We start from the raw sequence: 25,661 nt of genomic DNA on the forward strand, positions 1-25,661 counted from the left end.
TACAGATGCAAACGGTCTTGTGATTAATCCAACGAAAACCGAGATATTGATACTTCAAAATCTAGTCGGATCGAGCAATCGGCGAAAATTCAACTGGAAGTTGGAAAATAAACCCATCCGACTCACGATGGAAACCCAACACTTGGGAGTGATGATAAACTCCCGTATAAATGACGACAATATGGTTGCAACAATTCATCGGAAGTGTAAAGCTTTAGCAGCCCAAGGTGTCGTATTAAATAAGTACGGGAAATTCACCTTGAAACAGACTATTGAATTTTATAAAGCAAAAGTGAACCCAGCATTAATTTTCGGTGCTAAAACAATGATAGGCTGTCCGGCTGGAACATGGTCCTGGTGCGAAAACACATTCTGGGGTAAAGTCATATCATTGCCCAGAGGGTCCCCACTGCTTACATTTGATATGAGCTTGGTTTAACTTCAATCAATGCAAAGGTGATATGGAATATGCTGTCAGTGTATAGGAAAGTTTTGGGAGCGAATGATCTTCCTCAATATCTAATTCTTTGTGACGATGAAAACAACTTTGATGTCTCAATTTTGAGTATGTGGAAACAAACCTGTGAGAACGTTACAACATTTGCAAACTGACCTACTGCTATATATTCAAAATCCTAACGCAGTAAAAAAAAATTATGGGACCAAGATTGGTGTGAAAACCAAGATCAAAGATCACTCCATGAATGCATGTTTGAAAACGCTTCTGAAACGTGGGCTGTTAATACTTTCCCAAAATATCTCCGAAATTTCCCATGAAATAAAAGTAGAAACATCTTGAAATTTTGTATGAATTTGTTTCAAACCAAAACAATTATGAATATAAGAAGAAACGCCAAAGATTCAGACGAAGATTGTAGATTTTGTAAAACAGAAAAAGAAACGTTAAATCATCTTGTATTTTATTGTAAAAAATTAAGCGATCTAAGAACAACATACTTGGGACCAGAATTTCTAAAGTGGACGCATTTAAATGGCGAAGATTGGTGGAATGTAATATCAGAAGGAACAGACTTTAAACAAAATTTCGCCCTCACATTTTACTTAGAGAAACTGGAAAGTACTATGGAGGACCATATTTGAGCAAAACTTACTTTTGCGCATAAAAAATATAGCTTCTCTCCTCGATAGGGGACTATGAAAGATAACGACATAATACGCGATTTCTGCTAAATCTGAATCTTTGTTGTATTATTTTGAAAGCGTTTTCCTTTGTAATTTAATCCTTTTTGAATATGTTGAATATTTTAAAAGTTTGTAATGAACTATATAAAATAAAAAAAATAATTCTGTTAATTCTCTCCACCGTCCGATTGCCTTTCGGATGGTACAAAGCCGACCTTTTATGCTTTATTCCACATTTTCTCAAATACTCCTGAAAATGTCCTCCAACAGAGTGCCATTGTCTGTATTACCTGGTAATCCTTCCTCAAAATATCTCCTGTAAAAAATCAACTTTCCTCTCACCAAGTGGCTTCCTCACAATTTTATGTTCAACACATCTCGACATCATATCAATTAGGACGATAATGTACTTTCCTCAACCACTCCCCATCTCCACTGGCCCTAATAAATCCTTGGCCAAATCGTCGCACACTTTACTCGGTACACCATTTTCTACCAATGGATGGGATTTTGCCACTTCTGCCTTCCCTGACCTTGTCAAATTCCAGACAACCGTTCAATCTCCTCTCTACCTCACAGTTACAACCAGGCCAATGATCCTTGTGCACCAGGACAATGATCCTCTTGTGAATATCCAGAGGTACCACAGCATGCTCCCAACTGTACAGCAGACCCACCACAAAAGACAACTCATTGCATACCTCCCAGAAGGTTTTCTCCCTCTGTTTTACAAACCCTTAGGTGGCCACCCGAACTCAACATAATTTCTAAAAAATGACTGCTTCATTCTTATCCATAGCTTCCAACCACTCTCCTTTTGATACAACACTGTCATAATTCACGTAGATCATTTCTGATACATCCATGCTTTCTCTCGTCCGCAACCTGTTCTCCTAAACGTGACAGGTGATCTGCTCAGACATTATCACTTCCTGGTATTACTTCCATGTCAAACATATGACACTGTAATCTTGTTACCCTATTCGCAACTCTTCTTTATGCGTTACTGAGACTTTTTGACTCCAATATAGCTTTCAGAGGTTTATGTCAGTTCAAATAATAAACTCCATACCCCATAGGAAATTTTGGAACTTCTCCACCACCTAATGGCAGGCCAAGGCTTCCTTTTCAAGGACTGAATCCTTCTTTTCCGGCCCTTTTAATACACTAGCGGTGTGGGCAATTATCTCATCCCTTCTATCGTCTTTGATCGGAGACAAAATCGCTCCCATCCCACGATCACTGGCATCCACTGTGACAACACTTTTGCTCCTTGTGCCAAAACAGTTCAAAGCCCTTGCCAAATCAATTTCGTCCTTGATACAACAAAATTCTTTCACACGCACAATTCCATATGAACTCTTTTCTTTAAGCGCTTCCTCATTTCAACCACCTTATCAGCAAATTTCTTAACATATTTCGGTTTAACTCAATCATACCCAAAAAAGATCTGAGTTCCCCTTTTGTTCCAGGTCTCACAACTTTTAATGGCATTTACCATCCCCTCCTTATGCTTTAGGCCGGAACTTGAAATCTCAAGACCCAGGGATTCAACCTTCTCCTTTTTTAACACAATTTACCCTTCTCAGTGACACTCCTTTCTTCTCAAGAATTGTCAATACCTGTTCTAGAATCACATCAAACTTCTTTTCATTTTCACCACACAGAGGATATCATCTTGGAAACAAAATACTCCCTTCCTGCTCTTACGTCTCGTCCCCTTTCCTCCATACTGCATAGGTGTCCCTTCCAAGGGACGGGAGACAGAACCTTTTTCACCAGAAAAAAACATCTTCCCCTTTAAATTTAGAGGCGCGTGGGGGTGCGGCCCAGGGAGCATGCACTGCCCTGGCTCTGCCCTCCGGTGCCACACCCCAGTCCCTTTTTCCGTGCCGACGGGAACCGGCCGAATTCACCTGCGCTCCTGGGTTTGGCTTCGGCCATGTAATTCCACGCGCGGATACTACTACTTTTGTCTTTTTTTGTCTTTTTATCATTCAGGTACTCCGTCCTCAGGCGCCACGCTCCTCCCCGGCACATGTCGAGTTACACAGGGTTCAGCAGGTGTCCATCCTGCAACAGGCTCTTCCCAACATCAGACCCCCACGCCCTCTGCCTACGTTGCCCTGGCCCAGACCACGGTTGGCAAGCTTGTTCAGTACATGGCTCGCTGTCATCGAAAGCGCTGAAGAACAGACTAGCCAGGTGGAGGGAGCTCTTCCGGACTTTGTGAAACAACGAACCAGGCCCAAGGAAGGGCCATTATTTTCTATCGCACCCTGCAAAGGAGACTCCTTCCCAAGGGGACTCCCGCGTGGGAGGGACCGTCCTGGTGCCAGCACGTGCACCGTGGCTGCTTCAGCTACCGGCCCTCGGATCCTCCGGGTGGCAGTGTTGAGGGACCAGAAGGTTCTTGTACCGGATCGTCAGCCGAGTGGCTTCGCCCTTGTACCGGCAATATGTCTGAAGGGGTGCCTAAACGCAGCTCTACTGACCCCCGGGTCGAGGGTCACACCTACAGGGCCTAGGCCCGAGGAGCAGAGGAGGCTGGGTCCAGCGAGCCGAGCAACACATCGCAGGCACCTGGCAGACAGCTCGACAAGATGACCGCCGCGCCAGACTGAGGCACCCGTCCGACGCCATTCCAGGAGTTCGGCGAAGAACGAGTGTCAAGGTGGGGCTGGCCTCAACCAGGTATGTGGCCGACAGCCTATCCTTCTTGTGCGCAGGGCATCATCCCACTGCGTCCATACCGGCAGGGTATGCAGTGGCTCCAGCAGCCTCCAGCTACCGGTCAGTACCCCCATCAGACCAGTGAAGATGGGTTCTTCGAGAGGATCTTCGGGCGCATAAAGTCACCTCTGATGCGGGTTATCCTCAAGGACGCCATCAGGGAAGTCCTCCCGACTATGCAAGCAGCGCCTCCGCCAGCGCCCACGGCCCCGGTGCAGCCGCTGGTCCTGGCTCCCCAGCCGACTCCTCAGGCAGTTCTGCACCAGCCTCCGCCGCCTCATCACCCCCCGGCTGCGGTCCCTGTGCCCCAGCCTCCGGCTCCAACTACTCTATCTCCGCAGGATCTTTCTGTTCTGCAGGACACGGATGATGAGGAGGAGGATCCGGACACGCCATCCTCAGCCAGGGCCTTCCACAAATGACTTGCTGGGCTGGAGGAGTACCTGGGCCTACCCCAGTCCGAGGTCGAGCAGCCAGCAGAGGGGGTTCTGGCCGAAGTCCTCACGTGACGCCCTCTCTAGAGACCGATGTAGTCTCCCTTGCCAAAAAGTGTTGGCTTAAGCTCCACTCGGCCCAGCCAGTCAATCGACGCCTGGACTGCCAAGTACAGGCAGATGGCGGAGGGGACACACTTGCTCTTGGCCCATCTTCAACCACACTCCTTGGTGTTCGCTGCGGCATCACTATACTCCAAGCCTCAGTCGTCCTCCGCCTCTTCCTCTGCAGTTCTACTAGGCAAGGAGGCTAAGATCTTGGAGGTGTACGGCAAGAAACTCTATTCCAACGCATCCATATATCTTCGTCAGGCCGTCGCCGATGCCATGCCTGCTGCCGCTAACCAGAGGTTATGGCGGGAAATTGCAGACTTCCTCACGGAACCCCCTATGCAGTGCTAATCCTGTTTTTTAAGGCGGGGCTGACAGAGGCCAAGCTGGTGGTGTATGACCTCATGGAATCCACCGTGGCCCATATCGACACCTCTGGCCTTGCCATCTGTATTGCCACCGACATGAGAAGGACAGCCTGGTTCCGGGCCACGAAATTCAACCTGGACGTCCAGGAACGCATATTAGATCTACTGTTTGAGGGGGAGGCCTCTTCCTCTCCATCATGGATGAAGAGCTGGACAAGAAGAAAAACAGCTCCCAAACGGCCAAATTTTCCATCTTGACAAAGACCACGCCCAAGTCGTAAACCCAGTCACAGCAGCGCTCCGACAGGGGACGTACGTATGGAGGATTCAGCGGCTTCCAGGAATGGAGATCCAGGCAGCTGGACCGCTCGCCAACTCATAACCGGCGCAAGCAACAAAAAGGGGGCTCGGGTGGGGAGGGGGGAGGGAGAAGCCTCTGAGGGAAAGAAGGCATGACATGCCCCTTCGGGTACACATGTCTCCAGTGGGGGGCAGGCTTGCTCTCCATGCACTTTTCTGGTGCCAGAATTTCGCAGACCCCTGTAACCTCTCTGTAGTATCCACGGGGTACCGCCTACCCATCCCATCCCAGCCTCTCCTCCCTCCTCCCCTCCGCTCCCTCAGGTTGGGACAGGAACTCTACTGGCAGAGATCCGGTCGCTCGTAGAGGGCCAGGCAGTGGAGGAAGTCCCAGCCTCCCAGCGAGGATTTGGCTTCTACTCCAGGAGTTTTCCCCGTTCAGAAGAAGAACCAGGCGGGCCTGAGAGTTGTGCTGGACTTTCCACCCTCAACCTCTCCTTACCCCTTCAGAAATTCAGGATGGTTATGCCCGCTTTTATAGCTGAGACATTGTGCAAGGGAGACTGTATGTGCTCCCTGGATCTGAAGGACGCGTACCTACACGTCCCGATTTGACAGCCACTTTGTTCTTTTCTATGGTTCAGGATCATGGGCTACCATTTTCAATACAAGGTCCTTCCTTTTTGGCCAAAGTTCGTCCCCCAGGGTCTTTACCATGCTCATGAATACAGTGGCTGCCTTCCTCAGAGCGCAGGGCCTCCACATCTACACATACCTCGATGACTGGCTTGTCAGGACTACATCTCCAGGAGCGGTTCACCACACTTCCCGTGCCCTTATGAACACACTGCACGATATGGGCTTCTGGCTCAATCTCAAAAAGTCGCAACTGCAGCCCACGCAAACTCTGACATTCTTGGGCCTCATTTGGGATACATGCTCTGAGAAGGTATTTCCATCGGAGGACAATGTCTCGGCCCTCAAGAGGGCCACCACCCACTTACTCAGCATGGTGGTACCAGCATCTCCTGGGTCTCTTGGCGGTGGTCCTATTAGCCTTCCCACACAAGATTGAGGATGACGAGGATTCAGCTGCAGCCTCATGGAACCAGGAGCAGGGCTCTCGATCCGAGATGATCAACGTTCCTCCTTCTCTCCACCCGGACCCAACGTGGTGGTCCAGGGACTGCAACCTACGGAAGGGCAATCCCTTTCGGCCGCCCACCCCGCTGGCCACCATCACCAGACTCCTCGCTCGACGGCTGGGGAGCCACCCTGGATGATCCCTCGGTCCACGGCACCAGGACCCGACAGGAGCAGGAATACCACATCAATTGGTTAGAGCTGAATTTCATCTTGCTAGCGCTCCAAGCCTTCCTACCACTTCTCAGGGGCAAGGTTGTCCTCATCCAGACAGACAACATGACCAGCATGTACTACGTTAACTAGTAGTGAGGCACCAGATCCGCTCCTCTGTGGAGACTGGCAATCAGCAGGTGGGAGTGGGCCCTGGAAAACGACATCTACCTTACGGCACTCCATCTCCCAGGAGGCGGACAGGCTCAGCAGGTTGGGAGCGGACAATTGTGAGTGGTAGCTAAACAACCTCGTTATTCAGGAGATCTTCAACAGGTGGGGTCATCCCCAGGTGGATCTCTTTGCCACCTGGCACAACAAGAAGTGCCCTCAGTTCGCCTCCTGGCAGGGACACGGTCCGACTCCCTTGGCGACGCATTTCGGCTTCAGTGGATCGGCATGAGGGCTTACGCCTTTCCGCCCCCACACCTCTAATTCACAGAGTGATTTGCAAGATCGATTCTCGCCAACTCAACATCATTCTGATAGTTCCATGGTGGCCAGCCAGGCTATGGTTTGCGGAGCTGCTCAGCCTCTCTGAGATGCCTCCGATTCACCTCCCGACGGGCCCAGCACCTCTTCTGGTGCAGCAGGGGGGGGGGGGGGGCAGGGTCATCCACCCCACACAACAGAAACAAGCCCTCACAGCTTGGTACCTGAGCAGGTAATGCTGCAGCACCTCAGCCTCTCCCAGGCTAATGTGTAAATCATAAAGGGCGCAAGGGGCAAGGCTACCAGGGCCCAGTATAAAAGTAAATGGACCAGATTCTGCCACTGGGCAGACTCCAAGGAAATCGACCCCCTGCCATTTACCTTGGATGACGTGCTGTCCTCGCACCTCGCCCACTCTGGTGTGCAGGTGGACACCTGCCATGGATACCTCGCAGCCATCGGAGCTTACAGGAACTCGGAGGTGTGGACCTTCTCCTCCAATCCTATAGTCGGAAAGCATTAGACGGTACTCGCAAGGCTCTACCCGCCCGTCAAGAGGCTGCACCCTGTGTGGAACCTTAAGATTTTCTTGGGTTCCCTGACGCAAAAACCGTGTGAGCCAGTGGCGTCCGCGGACATCAGGCTGGTCACCATCAAGACAGCCTCGGCTCGTAGAGTTGGCGAAATCCAGGCGCTGGTCGCCTCAGAACCACATACTACCATTCAACGGGAAAGGGTAGTCCTGCGGGGACACCCAGCATTTCTGGCCAAGGTGCCGTCTGCTTTGCACTTGAATAAGGAAATAGTCCTTCCTAGGTTCTTTGCCGGTCCTAAGGACGAAGCACAGAGTGCTGCACTGCCTGGATGCCGGGCGTGCCCTGAAATTCTACTTGGACAGGACCAAGGGCTTCCGCAAATCAGACACCCTGTTTGTCACTTTCGGAGGCGCAAGACCAGGCTATCGGGTCTCCAAGGCCTCCATATCCCGCTGGATGGTCTTGGCCATCAAGGAAGCGTACAAGGGCCATCACAAGCCGCTTCCGGCCAACATGCACGCCCATGCAGTCATGGCCAAGGCAACGGCCATCGCATTCCAGCGCTATGTCCCTTGGCAAGTCATAAGCAGACAGCCACTTGGGCCACTCCCTCAGCTTTCTGCAAGCATTACTGTTTGGATGCCGGCTCTAGATCTGATGCAGCTTTCGGGCAGGCGGTTCTCAGGAACCTATTTGCTTAAGGAGGTTCTCCTCTCCACCATGGGGCTACATTCAGTTGTAATCGCCCATGCAGTATGGAGTAACGGGGACGGGACGTAAGAGTAATTATAAGTAACTCACCGCAGTGACTAACACTTAGTCCTTAGTCCCCTTTCCTCCATACGTCCCACCATCCCCCACACCCCCTCAATAATACTGGTGTCATTAGGCAATGTTAAATCTATTGTTTTTTTTTGTTTTTTAAAACATTTAATTGAATTATAAAAACAACCAAACAATACAAACCAAACAAACAGTGCATGTTCCAACAGTTTCATTACACTTTCTTAGCTTCTAACCACTACTTCCCTTATCCCACCCCCCTCTACGAGTCTATTGCATTAAACATTCAGTTTCCGCATCCTGTGGTTCGGTCTCCTCCTCTACAGGCTCCGCCGGGTCATCTAATGACCCAAACAGTTCGGCTATCAGTGATTTCCAGGCCATCAAGGACTCTGTCTCCTCCTCCCCCCCGTGCTACTCGCTTCTTGCCATGCCATGGTTTCCGCTTCCGCCCATTTTTGCAAATCTCTCCACCACACCTCTACCTTTGGCACATGGCATGACTTCCATCCCATGGCAATCCTCCTCTTTGCAAGCACATGATCCAGATCCCTCAGCTTACTCACGTGCCTGTGGTCTGGGGAACCCCCCCCCCCCCAGCAGACAGGCCCACACTGTATCCACTACAATCTTGACCCCTTTTTCTTCCATTTTCCCTTTCACTCCCCTCCAGAAACGCTCTATGATCGGGCATGACCAGAACATATGCACCATGCCCGCGTTCTCCTCATCACACTTTGGGCATGCCTGCCGTCCTGCATTTTCAAACCTCGATATCCTCCAAGGCGTCATATATGCCCTATGCATTATACACAGCTGAATCTGTTTCAGCATTGCGTTTCTTCTTATGATACCCCTGCACCCGTTCCCACATCCCGTCTCCCATTGGGGCTCCAACCTCCATTTCCCAGTCTAGTCTCAACTGCGTGACCTCCTTCCCCACTTTAGACATCAGCATTTCATACAATCTGGAAATCTCATGACCCCCCTCAGCTATGTCATATATCACGTCTATGGTGGCATCTGATTCTTCCTCCAACAGAGTTTCAGGCCATGTTCTCTTAATCCTCTGTACCACTCTATGATAGGTAATATACTGACCCTCGTGCAACCCAGTTTCTTCCCGCAGCCCCTCAAAAGTAATACTAGAGCCCTCCTGCCAAATATCACCCATTGTTGCCACCCCAGCTGGTTCCCAGTGGTTCCTGAGTATCATTCGTAGCTGCGCGTCTGGTCCCGTCAATGCAACCAGTGGTATCTGCGGTGAGCATGGGGACGGGTTCTCCATCATTTGACATGCCCTGCGCCACACCCTCCACCCCAGTAGCATTATTTTAGGGCGCCCCAATATTTCTGCCCTGGGTACCCACATCTCTTTCAAATAAAAAGGTGCACAATCACGCCCAAACAGCCTAAATTCCGAGGTCTCTTCGTCAGAGAGCCATTTGGCAACATACTGTAACTGGCTTGCCACATAGTACGCTTCATAGTTGGGCAGCTTTATCCCTTCTTTGTCATGGAAGTTCTGTAGCTTCCATAACGCCACTCTATTTCGCGTGCCATGCCACAAAAAGTCCCTACACATGCTATTCAATTTGGTGAAGAACTTCTTAGGAATTAGGTACAGTATGTTCCCGAAGTAGTGTAGGAGCCTTGGCAGGACCACTATCTTTAGCATTGCTCACCGCCATCATCGCCAAGGGCAGCTTTGCCCAAAATTGCATGCACTTCTCAATTTTTTTAGTGGCTACTTCTGTATTGCACCTATGCTCTTCCTCCATGGTGTGGTATATATCTATCCCCAGGTACCGAAATGTGCTAAACGCCCACGGCACTTGCAATACAGGTACCCGCTCCGCTGGAATCCCCATGTACCCCACTAATGGGAACATGCTGGACTTCTGGGGGTTCACTGATACACCGGACAGCACAGCGTATCTCTCCAGCACTTCTAGGATGTACTGGAGATTTTCTTCTGGGAATCGCAAGTACAGCAGCATGTCATCTGCATATAGGGAGATCAGATGCCGCTCCCCTTTCACCTCGATGCCTATGGTGTCATATTGCTGCCTCAGATATATTGCTAGAGGTTCCAGGGCCAGTATGTAGAGCATTGGAGACCACGGGCATCCCTGTCTAGTACCCCTGCTGAGCTGCCACCTTTCCGATATCACAGATCCTGTCTTAACTCTAGCCAGCGGTTAGCTATATAAAATTTTCACCCACCTTACATATCCAGGCCCTAACCCGTAGTGCTTCAGGGGCGCAAGCAGCCATGGCCATTTAACAGAGCCAAAGGCCTTGATTGCATCCAAAGACACAATTGCCATTTCCTCATCTCTTTCTCTGCCAAACTCAATGATTCTCTGGAGTCGCCTATGATTATTGGTAATGTTTCTATGAGGGAAATAGCCTGTTTGATCCGGGTGTATTAATTTGCCAATAACCTTCTTCAGTCCATTTGCTAAGACCGCAGTTAATATCTTGCCGTCTTGATTCAGCATTGACAAGGGTCTATAGGAGCCACAGCTGTGCCCAGGTTTGTTAGGTTTGGGGAGCGGTATTATGACGGACTCTCTGTGACTCCGGTAAGCGTCCCGTCTCGAACGCTTCGTTTAACATCTCTAGCAGTGAGGGGAGGACCTCTTCCATGTATACTTTGTAAAACTCACTTGGGAGTCCATCTGTCCCTGGGGTTTTACTAGTAGGCAGCTGCCTCACCACCTCCCCTAATTCTTCCAAGGTGATCGGGGTATCTAGTTCTTCTCTCTCCTCCTCGCTTATCTTGGGCAACCCCATGTCCTCAAGCGTTTCTTCCATCATAGCGCGACTACTTTCCCCGTCATCTCCGTATAATACCTTTATAATAATCTACAAACGCTTGATTAACTCCCTCCTGGGTGTCCTCTACGCTACAGTCTTCTCTTTCTATAGTCCTGATTGTGACTCTGGGGGTCTCACTCTTATATAACCATGCCAAAAGTCTCCCCGATTTATCGCCTCCAGCATGCTGTCTCTCTACGTATTTTTTATAATTAAGGTTACACAATCTCTCCCAATATTCTGCACATTTTTGCTCTAGCCTAAGTGTCAATTATAGCTTCTCTGCTGTATCCCCTTAAGGCCTCTTCTAATTTTTCTTCTGGCTCCGCCAGTTCAGCTAAAACCCCACCTTGTAGGTCCTTGGATTTTGCTATGGCTACCCCCATCATGACAATTTTAAAGGCCTTCCATAGTGTTCCCGCAGAATCCACGCTCCCAGTATTTGTTTCAAAATAAGTTACAATCCCCTCCCACAAGTCCTCTGTAAAAAAAAAAAAAAAAAAACAAAAAAAAAAAAAACGGGGCCTCGCAACGCTTTCGCTCGTAGGCGCCATGTCAGGATCCTCGCTCTCGGGGGGGTTAGGGGGGTGAACAGTATTGCCATGCGAGAATCAGGGGCGAGTGGTCCGAAAGGACCCTGGCCTTTTACTCTATTTGTGCGATCTCCGCTATCATTTCGGGTGATGTGAATACATAATCCAACCTCGTTGATAACTGCTGTGGGGCAGAATAATGTGAATATTGCCTTTCCTGGGGGTGCCTCACTCTCCATGCATCCTCCAAACCAAAGTCATCCAGCAATGTCTGTAACGCCCTGGCTGCAGGGGCCGGTCTATCCATCTTCCCATCCGATCTGTCCACCCTCGGGTTCAATACGCAGTTGAAGTCCCCTCCCCAGATCATCGCACTTCCTACGCATACACTCAAATTCGCACTCAATGTTCTAATGTACGCCGCTGTGTTCTGGTTCGGGGTATACGTGTTAACAATGCTTATCTCCCTGTTCTCCACCAGTCCTCTCAGCATAACCATCCTCCCGTCTGTCTTAGCCACCACTTGCAATCGCTGAAAAGGGACATGTGGCGCCACCCAAATAAGCACTCCTCTTGCATAAGCAGAGTACGATGAGCCCACCAACACTCCAGCGATCGTGTCCATCCTCTCTCGTGTGAGGTGGGTTTCCTGCAGCAGTGCAATATCTATTTTCTGCCTGCGCAGGTACAACATAACTTTGTTCCTTTTTAAGTAGCTGTTGAGCCCCCGCACGTTCCATGTAAGTATCTTAAGGTCCCCCATGGCCTGTACCAATTCCGTTCCTCCTCCCCCAGGTGCAGTCTGACTTTGAATTCCAATCCAATCTGTATAGGCTCGCATCCCATTCTAAATTCCCTTTAACCAAAAACACGCCAAACTTCCCATTCCCCCTCCCCCTCCCTCCCGCCTCCCAGCCCTTCCCCAACATCACACCCCCCCCAACTGTTGCCCAGCTCCATCCCTGGATCTCAGGCTCCCACGCATCTAGCCCTTTCAGGCTCTCGCCTGTACTCGAAGCTCCGCAGGGTGAGGCCGCCCTAGTGGCCAACCTACTACTACTACTACAACAACAACTATAATTCGGTGGGGGGGGGGGGGGTAGGGTGCTTTCGCCCAAGACGCTCCTATGTCACTTCGGGTTAACTACACATTGCTATACAATTTGCATATATGTACACGCAACTATATTCCAGTCCTTCAAGTCCGTTACAATCAGCAGTATTTTATCAAAATATCAGCCTCCTACAGCTGCGCCCATTGTTCTTAATCTTCATCTAGACACCCCTGGGGTGCTCACTCAACGCCTAAACAGTATGCATACCGTATCCCAGTCACTTATCGTGTCCCTTTTGGGTCTCTTCCGTGTCTCGTTCCGGGCAGCCCTGCAGATCCAGCCACGTCGTCGTTTTTTCTGGAGTGTCAAAAAAATACATTTTGCTCTTGTGCACCACCTTCAATTTCGCGGGGTACAGAAGCATATATTTTATCCCAGCCACGCACAGCCTGTTTTTGATTGCCACATAGCTGTACCGTTGCCTCTGGACCAACATAGTGTAGTCCGGATACTCCGTGATGGTGCTTGAGGCCCTTTTGATTGTTCCACCTTTTCGGAAGTATTATCTCGCGGTCTTTGTAGTTCAATATTTTGGCGATTATCGCCCGGGGAGGGGCCCCTGGTCTCGGCTTCCTCATAAGGGCTCTATGTGCACGCTCCACTGCGAATCCCTGCGAGAGTTTGCCAGCCCCAATTCCTTGTAGGAGTAGGTTCTCGACGTAGTCTGTCGGGTCCTGTCCCTCCTCACCCGCCGGCAAGCCCACCACGCAAATATTGTTCCTCCTCGCTCTCCCTTCTGCTTCCTCCGCTCGAGACTCCAAGTTAGCTACCTGTTGTTTGAGTACATGGATCTCCTTTGCGTTGTTAGTGCTGGTGTGCGTGTTGGTTTTCACCGCACCTTCCAGGCTGTTTGTTCGTTCCGCCAGTCCCCTGACATCTTGCCTCAGCAGGGAGACTTCTATTCCCACTGCGTCTATTTTAGCCTCCAGGGAAGTGCGCAGGTCTGACATCGCAACCCCCCAAGAGTCTTTCAGCTCCGTGATGGCCTCTAAAATCTGATGGTTATCAGCCACTGTGGTGCCCTCCGCTGGTGCCAAGGAGCCTTCGGGCACGATGGCCGCAGGAGAATGTTGCGTTTTGGCAAAAATATCCATTGTGGATTGCTTATTCTTGTTCTTGCTCACGGCCCCTCGCGCCGACATTCTGCGGCTTCCGTTGGGCCTCACTGTCTCGATTCAGCATCCGCGTGCCTCCCCAACCGTCTTTTCCACCCTCATTAGCTATTGTAGTATTCTTCAAGCAGTCGCATCGTCGCCGCCTCTCACCGCGGCTTTCTGCTCATCGATGCCAAGCGAGCGCTTCACATGGCTATTGTGGCGCGGCCTATCTGTTCGCACCCCAGCTGCTCCCGGGCTCTTGCCTTACGGGTCAGCATGCAAGCCAACGTGACACAAGGCTTACTGCCGCAGGGGTTTCGATCCGTCTCCACTTCGCCATCATTCTTTCCCCGCAGCTGCCGTCTCTATTCTGCCGCACCAGGTGCTTCTTTTTCGTTTCCTTTGCTGTCGGCCATCTTGTGTGACAATGGACCGAGCAGCCGCCGTCGTTCGCCGAGCAATTTCTCCAGAATTCCACACACGATTCACTCAGTCTTTATACAGTGAGCAGAACACATGTTCCCATGCATGTATAGTCAATCCTGGAACCAGTAGCGCGTTTTTGAAGGTAGTTTTCACGGATCATATGTCAGATCTTCTGGAGCTGCTCAGGAAGCATGTCCTACTCCATGGCTGCCCAAGCCACGCCCCCTGTTAAATCTATTGTTGAGGTGTCAATGGGGACCGAGGTGTGGCCCAGAGGGCAGAGTCAGGGCACCGCATGCTCCCTGGGCCGCAACCCTGCGCGCCTCTAAATATAAAGGGGAAGAAGGTTTTTTCTGGTGAAAAAGGTTGTCTCCCGTCCCTTGGAAGGGACGCCCATGCAGTATAGAGGAAAGGGGACTAAGGACTAAAGGACTAAGCGTACGTTAGTCACTACGATGAGTAACTTATAAATTTCCCTAAATCAATCCATCACTTTCTGAAAAACCGATGATGCAGACACTAAAACGAACAACATTCTTCTAAACTGAAAGACCCCTTCATTGGGTTATGAAGCAGTCAGTTTTCTGCTCTCCTCTTCCAGCTCAATTTGATGATTAGCAGATGCCATATCTAGTTTTGAAAATACGCTCCCCTTTCCAATCGATGTTAACATCTCATTCATGTTTGCTAGCGGGTGTCTATCCACCATGACACACTTGTTCAATTCAATCAAGTCGACACAGAGCCTTAGCTCCTCTGTTGGCGCCTTCATCACCACGAGCCCTGAAATACATTGTTGTACTCCTGCTCGCTTAATACCCTGTATTTGCAGTTTCCCAGGTTCGCTCTTCACACCATCCCTCAAGATGAACGGTACTTTACAGCTATGGGATTGCATCCTCTTTTGTATTGTCTGATGCCTCATCCCTTTAATTTCCCCTACTCCATTATCAAACGCGTTATGAAATCTTTCCCACACAGGCACATCTTCAACTTGCAACACTAGCGCAGACAAATTATGACCAAGCTTGATCCGTAATTTATTTTGCTCACTCCATCCTAGTAACGTTGCACTTTACTTTGTCACGTATATTTTCCCTTGTGCACACCTTCCTTTGAAAACAAACTGGGCATCAAAATACCCTAATAACTCTTAGCTTGTCTAGGTTGTATCCACTGGGATTTACATAAGCCTTTTACCACTCGCTCGAACACATTCTTAGGCATTAATGATATCTCAGTCAGCCAGCATAGTCTTCTCTTCCATTCACACATACACTGCCATACAGACTTTAACACTCGTCATCTTCTAGACTTTATTTGACATTCACTGTAATATTTTCTATCGCAGCTTCTTCCTCATCTTCTGAAGAATCACCATCCTCTTAAGCAACATATACGTTATACTTTATTTTGAGAACATTTTGAATTGTTTACAGCAATTCGCAAAGTGACCTTCTATTGCACGTTGCACTCCGTCTTGGGACCAGGACAGTTGGGGAAGGCAACAAAATGCGGCACTCGCACATCGGAAACACGGTCATCTCCCTTCTGCTGCTTGCCCTTCCCCCTCTGTCGAAATTATTCTTCATATTCGACTTTTTACTTCGCCCTCTTCTGTCTGCTGTTGGATACCTTTAAAACTTTTATATTGTTGTTCTCCTTCTGGTAATTTGGAAACGCAAGCTAGTGTTCAATTCGCTTTGCAATTTCCAGAGCCTGGTCTAGGGTTGGTTAATCTTTCAACCCTTATTTTATTGCAATGGATCATGAATTGATCTCGAATAGGTTCATCAAATGTTCCTCCAAATTTGAAGGGTAATGTCAAATGATTCAAAGCTGTAATATATTCCTCCGCACTGCCTCCATGTTCTTGAAGACTCAGCCTAAAATTATAGCGTTCTAAAATAGTGCTGGTTTTAGGGTTGAAGTGTTTGTCCAATTTCAACAAGGTCATTTCAAACTCATTGGATGCATTCCCATCTCCTGTTTCGTGTAGGGGTGGTAAGGTGTCAATCTGTTGCCTCTCGTCCCCTAAGAAATGCATTAGTAGACACACCTTCCGATGAGTGGATACTGAATTCCCACATGCAGCAGTTCTATAATGTCAGAAACCTTTCTTCCGTTGGTTCCACTTTATCTTGACTGGACCCGAAAGTGAAAGTGGCAGGTCCTAGCACTCCTGTAATGTCCATTTTCCTATTTGAAAGGGTATGCAGTGCACACTGGTCCCTCAACACACCCAACTGCTGTGAATAAGCTGTACTCCCTCCTTAGTCCTATCAATGTTCTTAATTGGCTATGCCAATATTCATGAAAGCTCTTTGATGCAAATAAAATGGATGCTTAGGTGCAATCCCCTCTTTTTCTTGTTTGTACAGAGGCAGAGCTTTCAGATCACTTGCATCACTACAAGACCAATGCGCTATGAATGTCAGCAGGAACACACTTCAAAGATGCGTATAATAACGCAGTGAGCCTTGAGTGTTGGGCTCTATCTTTCGTACCTTGTTCTCCTGCGTCGGAAGGGCTATAGAGGTAACCCGTAGCCACGGCCAACGCTTGACGCCCATTATGTCTGTTATGCGCTGGTTGGCGTTGTAGGGTGTGTTACTCTATGCTAACAATCAAGCGGGCTCTTCCAATGCGACGTAATAAATAATCAGAGCGGGGCGCGCCCTCCCTTACTCTACATTAATGAGCGTTCGTGCTCTACCAATTTGCTGCAATGAGAGTGGGGTGCGTGTGTTGCTTTCTTCCTTTATATGAAAGGAGATCCAAATCTATTGGACTTTGGGGCAAATGCAAACCTCGCTGGTGGCCTACCGTAGCAAGGATTGACAAGTAAACGCCCACCAAACTTTTAATCTAACGTCGCTCCGGACAACTCCATGGTTGTCCTCCTTTCTTATCTCTCCCTCTCTCCCTCTCTGCTACTGCCTGGAACACTGCGGTGGCGGTCTCGCAGAGATAGACTGGGACTGCCACGTTTAGAAGGTAGGACCCGCTGACTGTAGCCTTTTTCTTATACTGGGGGTTGTGTTCCCACTTGTAGCTCGTCGTCATTGATATAAAGCACGAGTGAGACATTTGAAGTGATTTATATAAAGATTTAAGTCTTCTGGAAACAGCCCCCAGAGCAGCCTCCTCTCTCTGTTACATATCTCTTCAACTGAACTCAGCAGAACGTTGAGGCATAACATTCCGTAAACATTCCCTCACCTACATTCCACATTCCATCATCTCTTGTAAGATGCTTCACAACACTTCCATAGAGGGTTTCAGCAGGTGCTAAGAGTCAGAGCATGAGGAATTCAGCACACAAACTGATGCCGAAGAGGGAACTGGAGCGGCAGCTTCCCAAGTGCTAGTCCTCCTGTCCAACAGGCATGCTGGCGGCATTGCTATGAAAACCACATCCGGCGACAGTGGCACACATGGATGAAAAAACATGCCGAATCTCACGCTCACTTTTAACATAAGCATACAACTCCAAGCCTTTCGACAAAACATTTGTCGAAGCATGGCCGCGCGGAACAGAAATGCTCCTCCAGCGATCTGCCTCGCCCCAATTCTCTGTGCCCACATCTCGTGCACGTCATGACAACCCAACAACACAAATGTCGAGTGAAAGATGATCCTCGCCTATAAAACAAAACATAAGCCACAAGTTTCGACAACACACACAAATTAAATATATGCCGAAGCAGGCAACCATTTCCAGTACTGCTTACTCTAATGATCGTAATTCGAAAGACAAACAACCGTTGAAACGTACACATTCCAACATTTCAGCGCAAGTCTCGCATTACACTGAAGCTTCTTCTGTAACACAAGCTTTGGGTCACAGCCCACAGCATAAGCCAGAATATGCCGCGGTCCCTTTCAGAGAAACACTTATTCTCGAGGAAATACTGGAAGTCAGTTAATTTATCCCTTTTCTGAAGGCAATAAATGAAAGACTACAGCCCTCACTAGTTATACCATATCTTATCAGGGCTGTTAACCCCAGGATAGAAAAACCTTTCGGCCAGCACTTTGAGCCTTTATACATACAAGGTCATCTTAAACCTGACTACTAAACAAACGCTGTCTCTGTGGATCATTCTGTGTATATCTGAATATTAGAACTTTGTTGGGAAAGAGGTTCCGAAAGGCCTAAGGGCTCACTCAACTAGAGGTTTAGCCGCTTCCTCAGCCCTCCAGAGTTGAGTACCACTGCAAGAAATCTTCAGTGCTGCCACTTGGTCTTCTGTGCATGCAATACTGTTTAGATTCCTTTTCGGGCCGGGAATCCAGATTTGGAAAGGCTGTTTTACACAGCGTAAATAAAAATTGAACTCTTCTTTCCCACCTCCTACAAAGCACTGTTATGGGAGAATATTAAAGGTGAGGAATACGTGGGAGGACACCATGAATTCGAAGAACAAATTATTTGGCCCTGGTAGTGTTATTTCGATTGAATGTGCCTCCCACGTATTCCTCATTCCAACAGACTTTAAATTCGTTGTAAATGTTTGTTCTTGTATAATTGAAGTTTTCACACTTAATTAGATCTTGGATGTTAGGGAGAATTCTCTCTTTAGGCTGAATTTCCTAACCTATTGAGTCCCCCAGCAGCTTTGCTGGATTTCTGGAGTTTGTTTTTTTTCTCCTGCCAAGAGTGAGACTCTTTTTTTTCTCCCACTCTTGGACATGATTTATGGTGTTCCTTTGACTGTGTTTTATGGGCTATGGGGTCCTTTACTCCATAGGGTCTCATGTGTTTTTACTATGTGTGTTACACAGCACCCTCTGTGCCGTAACACAGGGGTGTCATAGTGACACCCCACCATAGACTCCATACCCTGGGACTGACTACTGTCTCCCAGGGAATGTAAAGTCACCATTGGCTTTTCTAGTCCCAAATTATTAACAGAAACCAGTACAAACCATCATTTTGTGGACTTACTGGTCGGGGCAATTCGATTGCCCCGGGGTCTGTTAGTCGAGGGGGCACGTCTCCGTCCCCCCTGATAGTTTTGGCTGGTGGCAGTGGAAACTACTTTTTATATTCGACCGCAAATATTTCCCTATGGGATTTTCCCATTGTTCGAGGCTACCAACTTTAATTATTTAATTCTCATAGCCTCGAACATACCGCCGTTTATTTAATATTAATTCGCCGGTTGGTATTTTTTGCCAAGACTCGATTCTAAAATGGTGTTTGTGTTCTCTTCTGTGACTCCAACCCAAGTCGAGCCCTTTGTTCCACTTTTTGGCGGGCTTCTCCACAGAAGCCTCCAAAAGTGGTGCCACTCTGTCTGGGTACCACAGGGGGTGCGGGAGGGGGTTTAGGCACCCTGGACTGAGTTACCTTGGTAACTCAAGTCGCACTCTTGTGTGATTGGCCCAAGTGGTGAGCCGGCCGGCTCACCACTTAGCATGTTTGATTGACAGCTAGGCTGAGTGAATGGGGGTGTGCTGCATAAAAGCAGGACTTTTGGGACTGGAACTTCAGAAGTCGCCACAGGACCTGAGAATCCGACGAGGGAGAAGCTGAGCCGGTTTACCACGACGACGCCACCGGTGGAGCCCTGCGGAATCGACTCACCACTTCCCAACAACAGAGAAGATCTCCCGGCTGGAGAGGCTTCTTCCCCTGACTGGTGGGCACAACCAGTTTACCTTCTTTCTTCGCACCCCAGACCGGTTTGTGGTCGAACTGCCCGTGCCAAGCACCCCGGCAGCCGGATAGCCACTCACCACTGAACCGCGAATCAACGGACCGCTCCTTGTACCTGAGAAACTCCGCGGCTGGTTTCTTCCCTGGCAGTGCAACGGACCCGACGAAGCACCGACTTGCATCCGCTGCCAGGAACAACTGCCCCCGCTGGAGTGTCCAGGCCTCCCTTTCAAAAGATTGCTACAAGGTAATAATAACCCCTTAACCTTCTGGACTGGGCTGGCCGCCTTGACCCTCTAACTGGTCCCTTTCTTTGATCCAACTCCTTTTTGAACCGGTACAAGACTTTTATGCACTGCATCCGTGTGACCTTGGACACATTTCGTTTGGATCCTCTCAAGCGGATCCGGCCTACTGACCCTGAATTCCTAGGTTACTTTGCCTTCCTCCCTTGTTGTGTTCGTGAAAAAGTGTTGGGATCTGTTTCAATTTATTCTCTGCTTTTCTCTCCCTTTAAAAACGAATTATTAGAGTGCCATCTACGTTAAGCGCTCACCGCTGTCTGAAAATAAGTGGGGCTTTACTTAAGACTTGTCTAATATTCTTTTAAGGGAGTGTATATCTTTTAGTGACCGTGTTTCTGAATTGCTTACTATTAGTGCCTGTGTGTTTTTCTAGATGTGGTTTTAAATAAATAATTATATCTCTTTTACACCAAGCCCTGGTCAGTGTTTACTTGTTCTATTGTGTTCTCTTGACCTATTGTGAATACTCTGTATACTGCCTAACTCTTCCTGAGGGAAGTCTGACTGCTCAGCCACAGCTACCAAGTGAATCTGTGTGGTACAGACTGCTACCCAGTGGGTTTACTGCCAAACACCTGTAGTCCTAAATCTTTTGCATTAGTCCCAGAGGGAACTGCACAGGTTTCCGCCTAACATTGGATTTATTCCCATAAACTGCGACTTTCCAAGTGATCATTTTTGGGGGATCTTCTCTGCATATATTTTGCCAGCAGACCCAGAGACACTGCATCATGTGCATTTGTCAAAAGAAAGGTATTGCATCCTTTTTTGCAAATACTATTATTTTTTCCATCAAGGTTTGAAATGCTTTAGTCATTTTTATAAATCAGTTTAGAAAATATATGTTCATGGTCTTTAGCCTTTTGAAACATTTTTGTAAATCAGCACACATACATTGTTCATGCACTAATTGTAATCTGTTTGTACTGTATGGCTCTATGAAGTTCACTTTTGAGAAGCCAGTGTGTAGAACCCATTGAATCAATAACTTGTTCACTTTCTTCTTCCTTTAAATTAAGCATCTATCCATCATCGGAACAGGAAAGCAACTCCTCCTTGGCTCCTGCTGCTCACAACACTGGTGGCTCCCTTCCAGACTTGACAAACATCCATTTTCCTTCTCCTCTACCAATTCCACTAGATCCAGAGGAGTCGACATTCCCAACGCTGAGTAGTTCAAACAGCACTGGTAACCTATCAACGAACATGACACACATGGGAATAGGCACGGCCAGTCAAGGTGATGAGTAAATCATTCAGAAGTGTTCATGATTTGTCTTCTATGCATTTAAAGAGATTTGATATATTGATTTATTCTTGATAAAAGCATTTTTTTTTAACATTATAGTTTCTATGCTGTTTAATACTAAATGTTACTTAGGGCCCAACCAAAAAATCTGAGGCAACCTTTCATGTGTATATGCTCACCAATGTGCAGAAAACGTATGTCCCGTTCAGTGAGAGGATCATGCTAGGATCAAAGGTGAAACTAAGATTCATCTTGTGATCTGGTTTTAAGCAACAATTGTTCTGGTCTGAAAGCTTTTGTCGTAATAGGTTTATCTAATTTAATGTATTGTGCAGAGTTTCGTTCCATGCCAATTTTTACTGTAAATAGTATGACAATGTTTTCTTCTCCAGAGATCTTTATGCAAATGGTTCAAACAATTTACATTGCCCTGTGTGTCATCTTCCATTGTTATATATGCATTGATTCTCTGTTCCAACATTTTTGGCTACTTTCACATCAGAAAGATTGACTTTAATGTCTCCAATTCATGATGCTCTTTACCTAGTTTATCTTGAAACCTATCCAGGCAAGCTCTGTATAGCACACGATAAAACTATTTTTTTATCTAAATGAATTAACATTGATCACTACACAACTCTGAAACGGAAGCAATTCTCCAACGCTCCCTTTACCTTTGAAAAGTAACTCATTGCCAGTAGTATAGCTGATTAATTCCTTTAAAATTAATGCCATTTTGTGGGCAGGATTTTAGTAGATGTGCGTGCAGCAACATGTCCCAAGTTGCAAATAGCTTCTTATTCATGGTAAAGGTTAAAGTAATGTTGTAATTGAAAAGTAGACTTGAAGTGAAGGCAATAAAAAAAAGTGCTGAAAATAAAATGACATATTTGCTAAATAAAATGTGTTGACACTCCAAAACAGACAGGACTGCTGCGGAAGCTAAGCATGTATCGAAGTTGCTCCTTTACAAATTATACCTTCAATACTAGAGATGTCCAACTTTTAAATGAGACCCACTGTCAAGTGTGTGATGCACCTTCATTGCTAAGGTTGCCTCGTGCAACTGAATTTGCTAAACACCGATTGTGACAGAGCTATCAATTTGGCTACATTCTTTCTGAGGGACGTTTCCCCACAAGAGAAATTATTTATGGCACTATAGATCCTACACATTGGTGGCTTATCAAAGCCAATACTGTCCCTTTTCACCAGTAGTTTACAACAGTGACCAATGTATGTATTTGCATTAATACATTTTGGATATTTCAGTGCCGACCATGCTTTGAGAAGCAGCAGAGTTGTCTGCCTCGGTCTGTTAATAGGAATACAGGTAAGGGGGCGCCAGTTTACAACAGGCTGTTACTTTATAGTAATTAGGGGTGAGGTGGGTCTGGCTAGACTGGGCATTCTGGATTTTCTACAGTGAGTGAAGGTGCTCCTTGAAGAGGAGGGCCTTGAGCACCTCTCTGAATTGAAGGTGGGTGCAGGTCTAATGTTGATGGGTCTGATTTTCACAGCCATGGGACCGATTTAGAATGCCGGTGTACTGTTGGGTTGTGTTTGTTTTTTTTGTTTTGTTTGGTTTTTTTGCAGCTCTAGTTTGGTCCGTTCCTTTGTGTCGAACGTTGACCCCCACAGATAATGACCTTGTTTGCTAGGTAGGGGAGAATTCACAAGATGATGTCTTTGTAAATGATGCAGCTGGTATTGAAGGCAATCCATGCTTGTAGGGGCAACCAATGTAGTTGGTGTGGTCATATTTGTTGAGGCCTTTTGAGGCGGGCTGATGCTTGGGAGGGGGGTGTGGGAGGGTGCTTCACTTTCATGACACGGTGGAAGTGTGTCGACTGTTGATGTCATTTTCATGGTACAGGTGAGAAAGTGCTTGTATTGTGAATCGGGATGTATTGTCTGGAAAGAAGGGGTTTATTTTCAATGAGGGAGATAGTTTGAACCAAGCTAACTGGGCTTTCTGTACCGTGTGCATTTTGCAGGAAAAATGGCTGTCTGTGAAATCCCAGATGTTAGGCACACACATGCTGTCGGCTGTAGGGTAAAGCCTTCTATATTTCTCCAGTGTGGGGTCTGCCATGGATTCGCATGCTCATGAATATTCACCGTCAGGCTAGGAATCCTCGATAAAAGAAAAAACTGTTTTGTTTCTAAACTGTCTTGTACCTATAAAACAATCACTGAGCTCTGGGTCATACAGCCCCCAGCCAATGACTGCCCTCTACTTGAACCCCTCCTCTAGCAGCCATCTTCAGATTTTGACTGCACGTTCAAGCGTTGGGAATACTTGCGTTTTGATCTTCAAACTTTGTGGTTTTTAGCATTTTTTGGTAGGAAAACTCTTTTCGGTTCAATTGAGCCAGTGTGCTCCATCGCTTATCCTTCCAATTAACGGGGATCCATTTTCCGGCATCTTTCATTGCCCTCAAGGAAGTCTTCAGGCCTACACCACGCCTGATCATGTCGGAGGAGAAGGATGTAGCTTCCCTCTTCAAACTGCAACAACTGTGGTTTGGAGATTGTTTTTTTATTTTTTTATTAAAGGTTTTATGGTTTCAAATTGGTACAACAAAGTAACAAAAAACTCATGTAACAGTTTTTTAAAAGAAAAAAAAATCCCACAATTCTCCCAAATAGCAACAAATGTCCCCATTTAAAATGAAGGCTCTTCCCTCAATATCACAAAAGTCAAAAACAATTCCCCAGATAGCAACAGATTTCCCCATTTTAAGATGATGGATCTTGCCTCAATTTAACAAAAGGCCAAACTTCAGCAATATTGTGCCCCCTCAATAAGTCAAACCCACTGCACGATGTTAACAATTCACTGCTCCGTTGACTCTAATTTACTGCCAAAACTTCTAAGTAGATTCAGTGTATGGGCCAATTGAGTTCACAAATTTGAGCATTCCCAGGTCCCAAACTATCTTTTGTCCCATTACCGTCCAGTTCCAACATTCCTCTACAGATAAGGATCCTATTCTCTCCAGATGGTCTCCCATATATTGGGATCTAAGCTCAGTAAGTGCCTTGCACTCATCACAATGTGAAAAAGCAATTCTATCTGTTCCTCACTCTCACAGAATCTACAGAGGTTATTTTCTTCCCCAATCTGGTGTGGTTTAAACTGTATCGCACGGGTGGGCATAACATTTAGGCGGTATCGCAAAGGAATGTCCCTGTAAAATGCTGAGGGAAATGTGCAAAGGTAGAGCGGCAGATCATGAAGTCCCTTTTTTTTCTACTCACCATCTAAATGTCAAGGGGTCAATAGTTAATCCAATCTGCTCTCTCTAAGGTTGTCTTGACTTTAAGAGGATTTACCTTCAACCGATCAATGTCCACTCCGCAGCTAGACGGTATCCCATTCATTTTGTCGAACGATAGGTTGAAAGACCTTTCATTTAACATACAGCAGATTCGCAATATGGCAAATGGCAGAGGACCCTCTGCCACAATGCATTTCCGATATAGAGAAATATCTTTCCACAGGACTATGGAGGTCAGCGAGGATAGACATAATTCATGTTGGTTATTGACTATTGACAGAGACCTTGGGAGTCTTGGGACACTGTGCCAAAAAATACCCCTCCATCAGGGGGCCACACCTTTCCACTTAAATTGAGCAGCATTTTTGCTTCAGATGTAAGGACCTGCGTCACCTTCTGCCTGTAGAAAGTGAGGACTGGTATGATTGAAAAGGCCCCGTAGCACCTGTGGATGGCAATTCCTTGATTTGTCAGATTTTTGTGTTCGTTTCTCGGCCAATCCAGTTTTGCACTTTCATTCTTATTTATTTTGACTCCCAGGTATATAATGGTTTCCACAACTTCTAGTCAGCATTCATTAACCCTCCGCATAAAGGGTGTCTTTTTTTTTCCTTCTGGCTGATGACCTGATTAGAAGTAGTGTTTTTTTTTTTTTACGTTGGTTTTCCTCCCATTCCTATTTAGATATTTGTTGAAAGCTGTAATTCTACATTGCAGGCCAATGGTCGTTTGATCGAGAGACTATCGTCTGCGTATAGCAGTGAATGGATTTTGTGACCATTCAGCTTGGGTGGAAATGCACGAATAATCTCCTGTGAGCTCCCAAGGTCAGAAAAGTACAGGCTAAGTAGTAGGGGTGCAAGGGCGCAGCCTTGTTTAAGACCACAGAAATTCATAATCTTTCTAGACGTCAATCCCCCTGCCCCAAATCTAATCTGTAGTGATGTTCCTGTATAGCCTCCAAGACA

The 25,661-nt window shown here is 47.2% G+C and overlaps 1 protein-coding gene across 8 annotated transcripts in view; it reads left to right on the plus strand.

The window, feature by feature from the left end:
* Positions 1 to 25,661, plus strand: part of CRTC1 (CREB regulated transcription coactivator 1) — a 1,230,699-nt gene that overhangs the window by 694,672 nt on the left and 510,366 nt on the right. For all 8 annotated transcript variants that reach the window (XM_069649310.1, XM_069649311.1, XM_069649312.1 and 5 more), the window contains exon 8: positions 21,180 to 21,400. In XM_069649310.1, the coding sequence (XP_069505411.1) occupies positions 21,180 to 21,400 (221 nt within the window). The remainder of the gene's footprint in view (positions 1 to 21,179; positions 21,401 to 25,661) is intronic.

Source organism: Ambystoma mexicanum, chromosome 1p (assembly GCF_040938575.1).
Source record: "Ambystoma mexicanum isolate Mex_15411 chromosome 1p, UKY_AmexF1_1, whole genome shotgun sequence".
NCBI lineage: Eukaryota > Metazoa > Chordata > Amphibia > Caudata > Ambystomatidae > Ambystoma > Ambystoma mexicanum.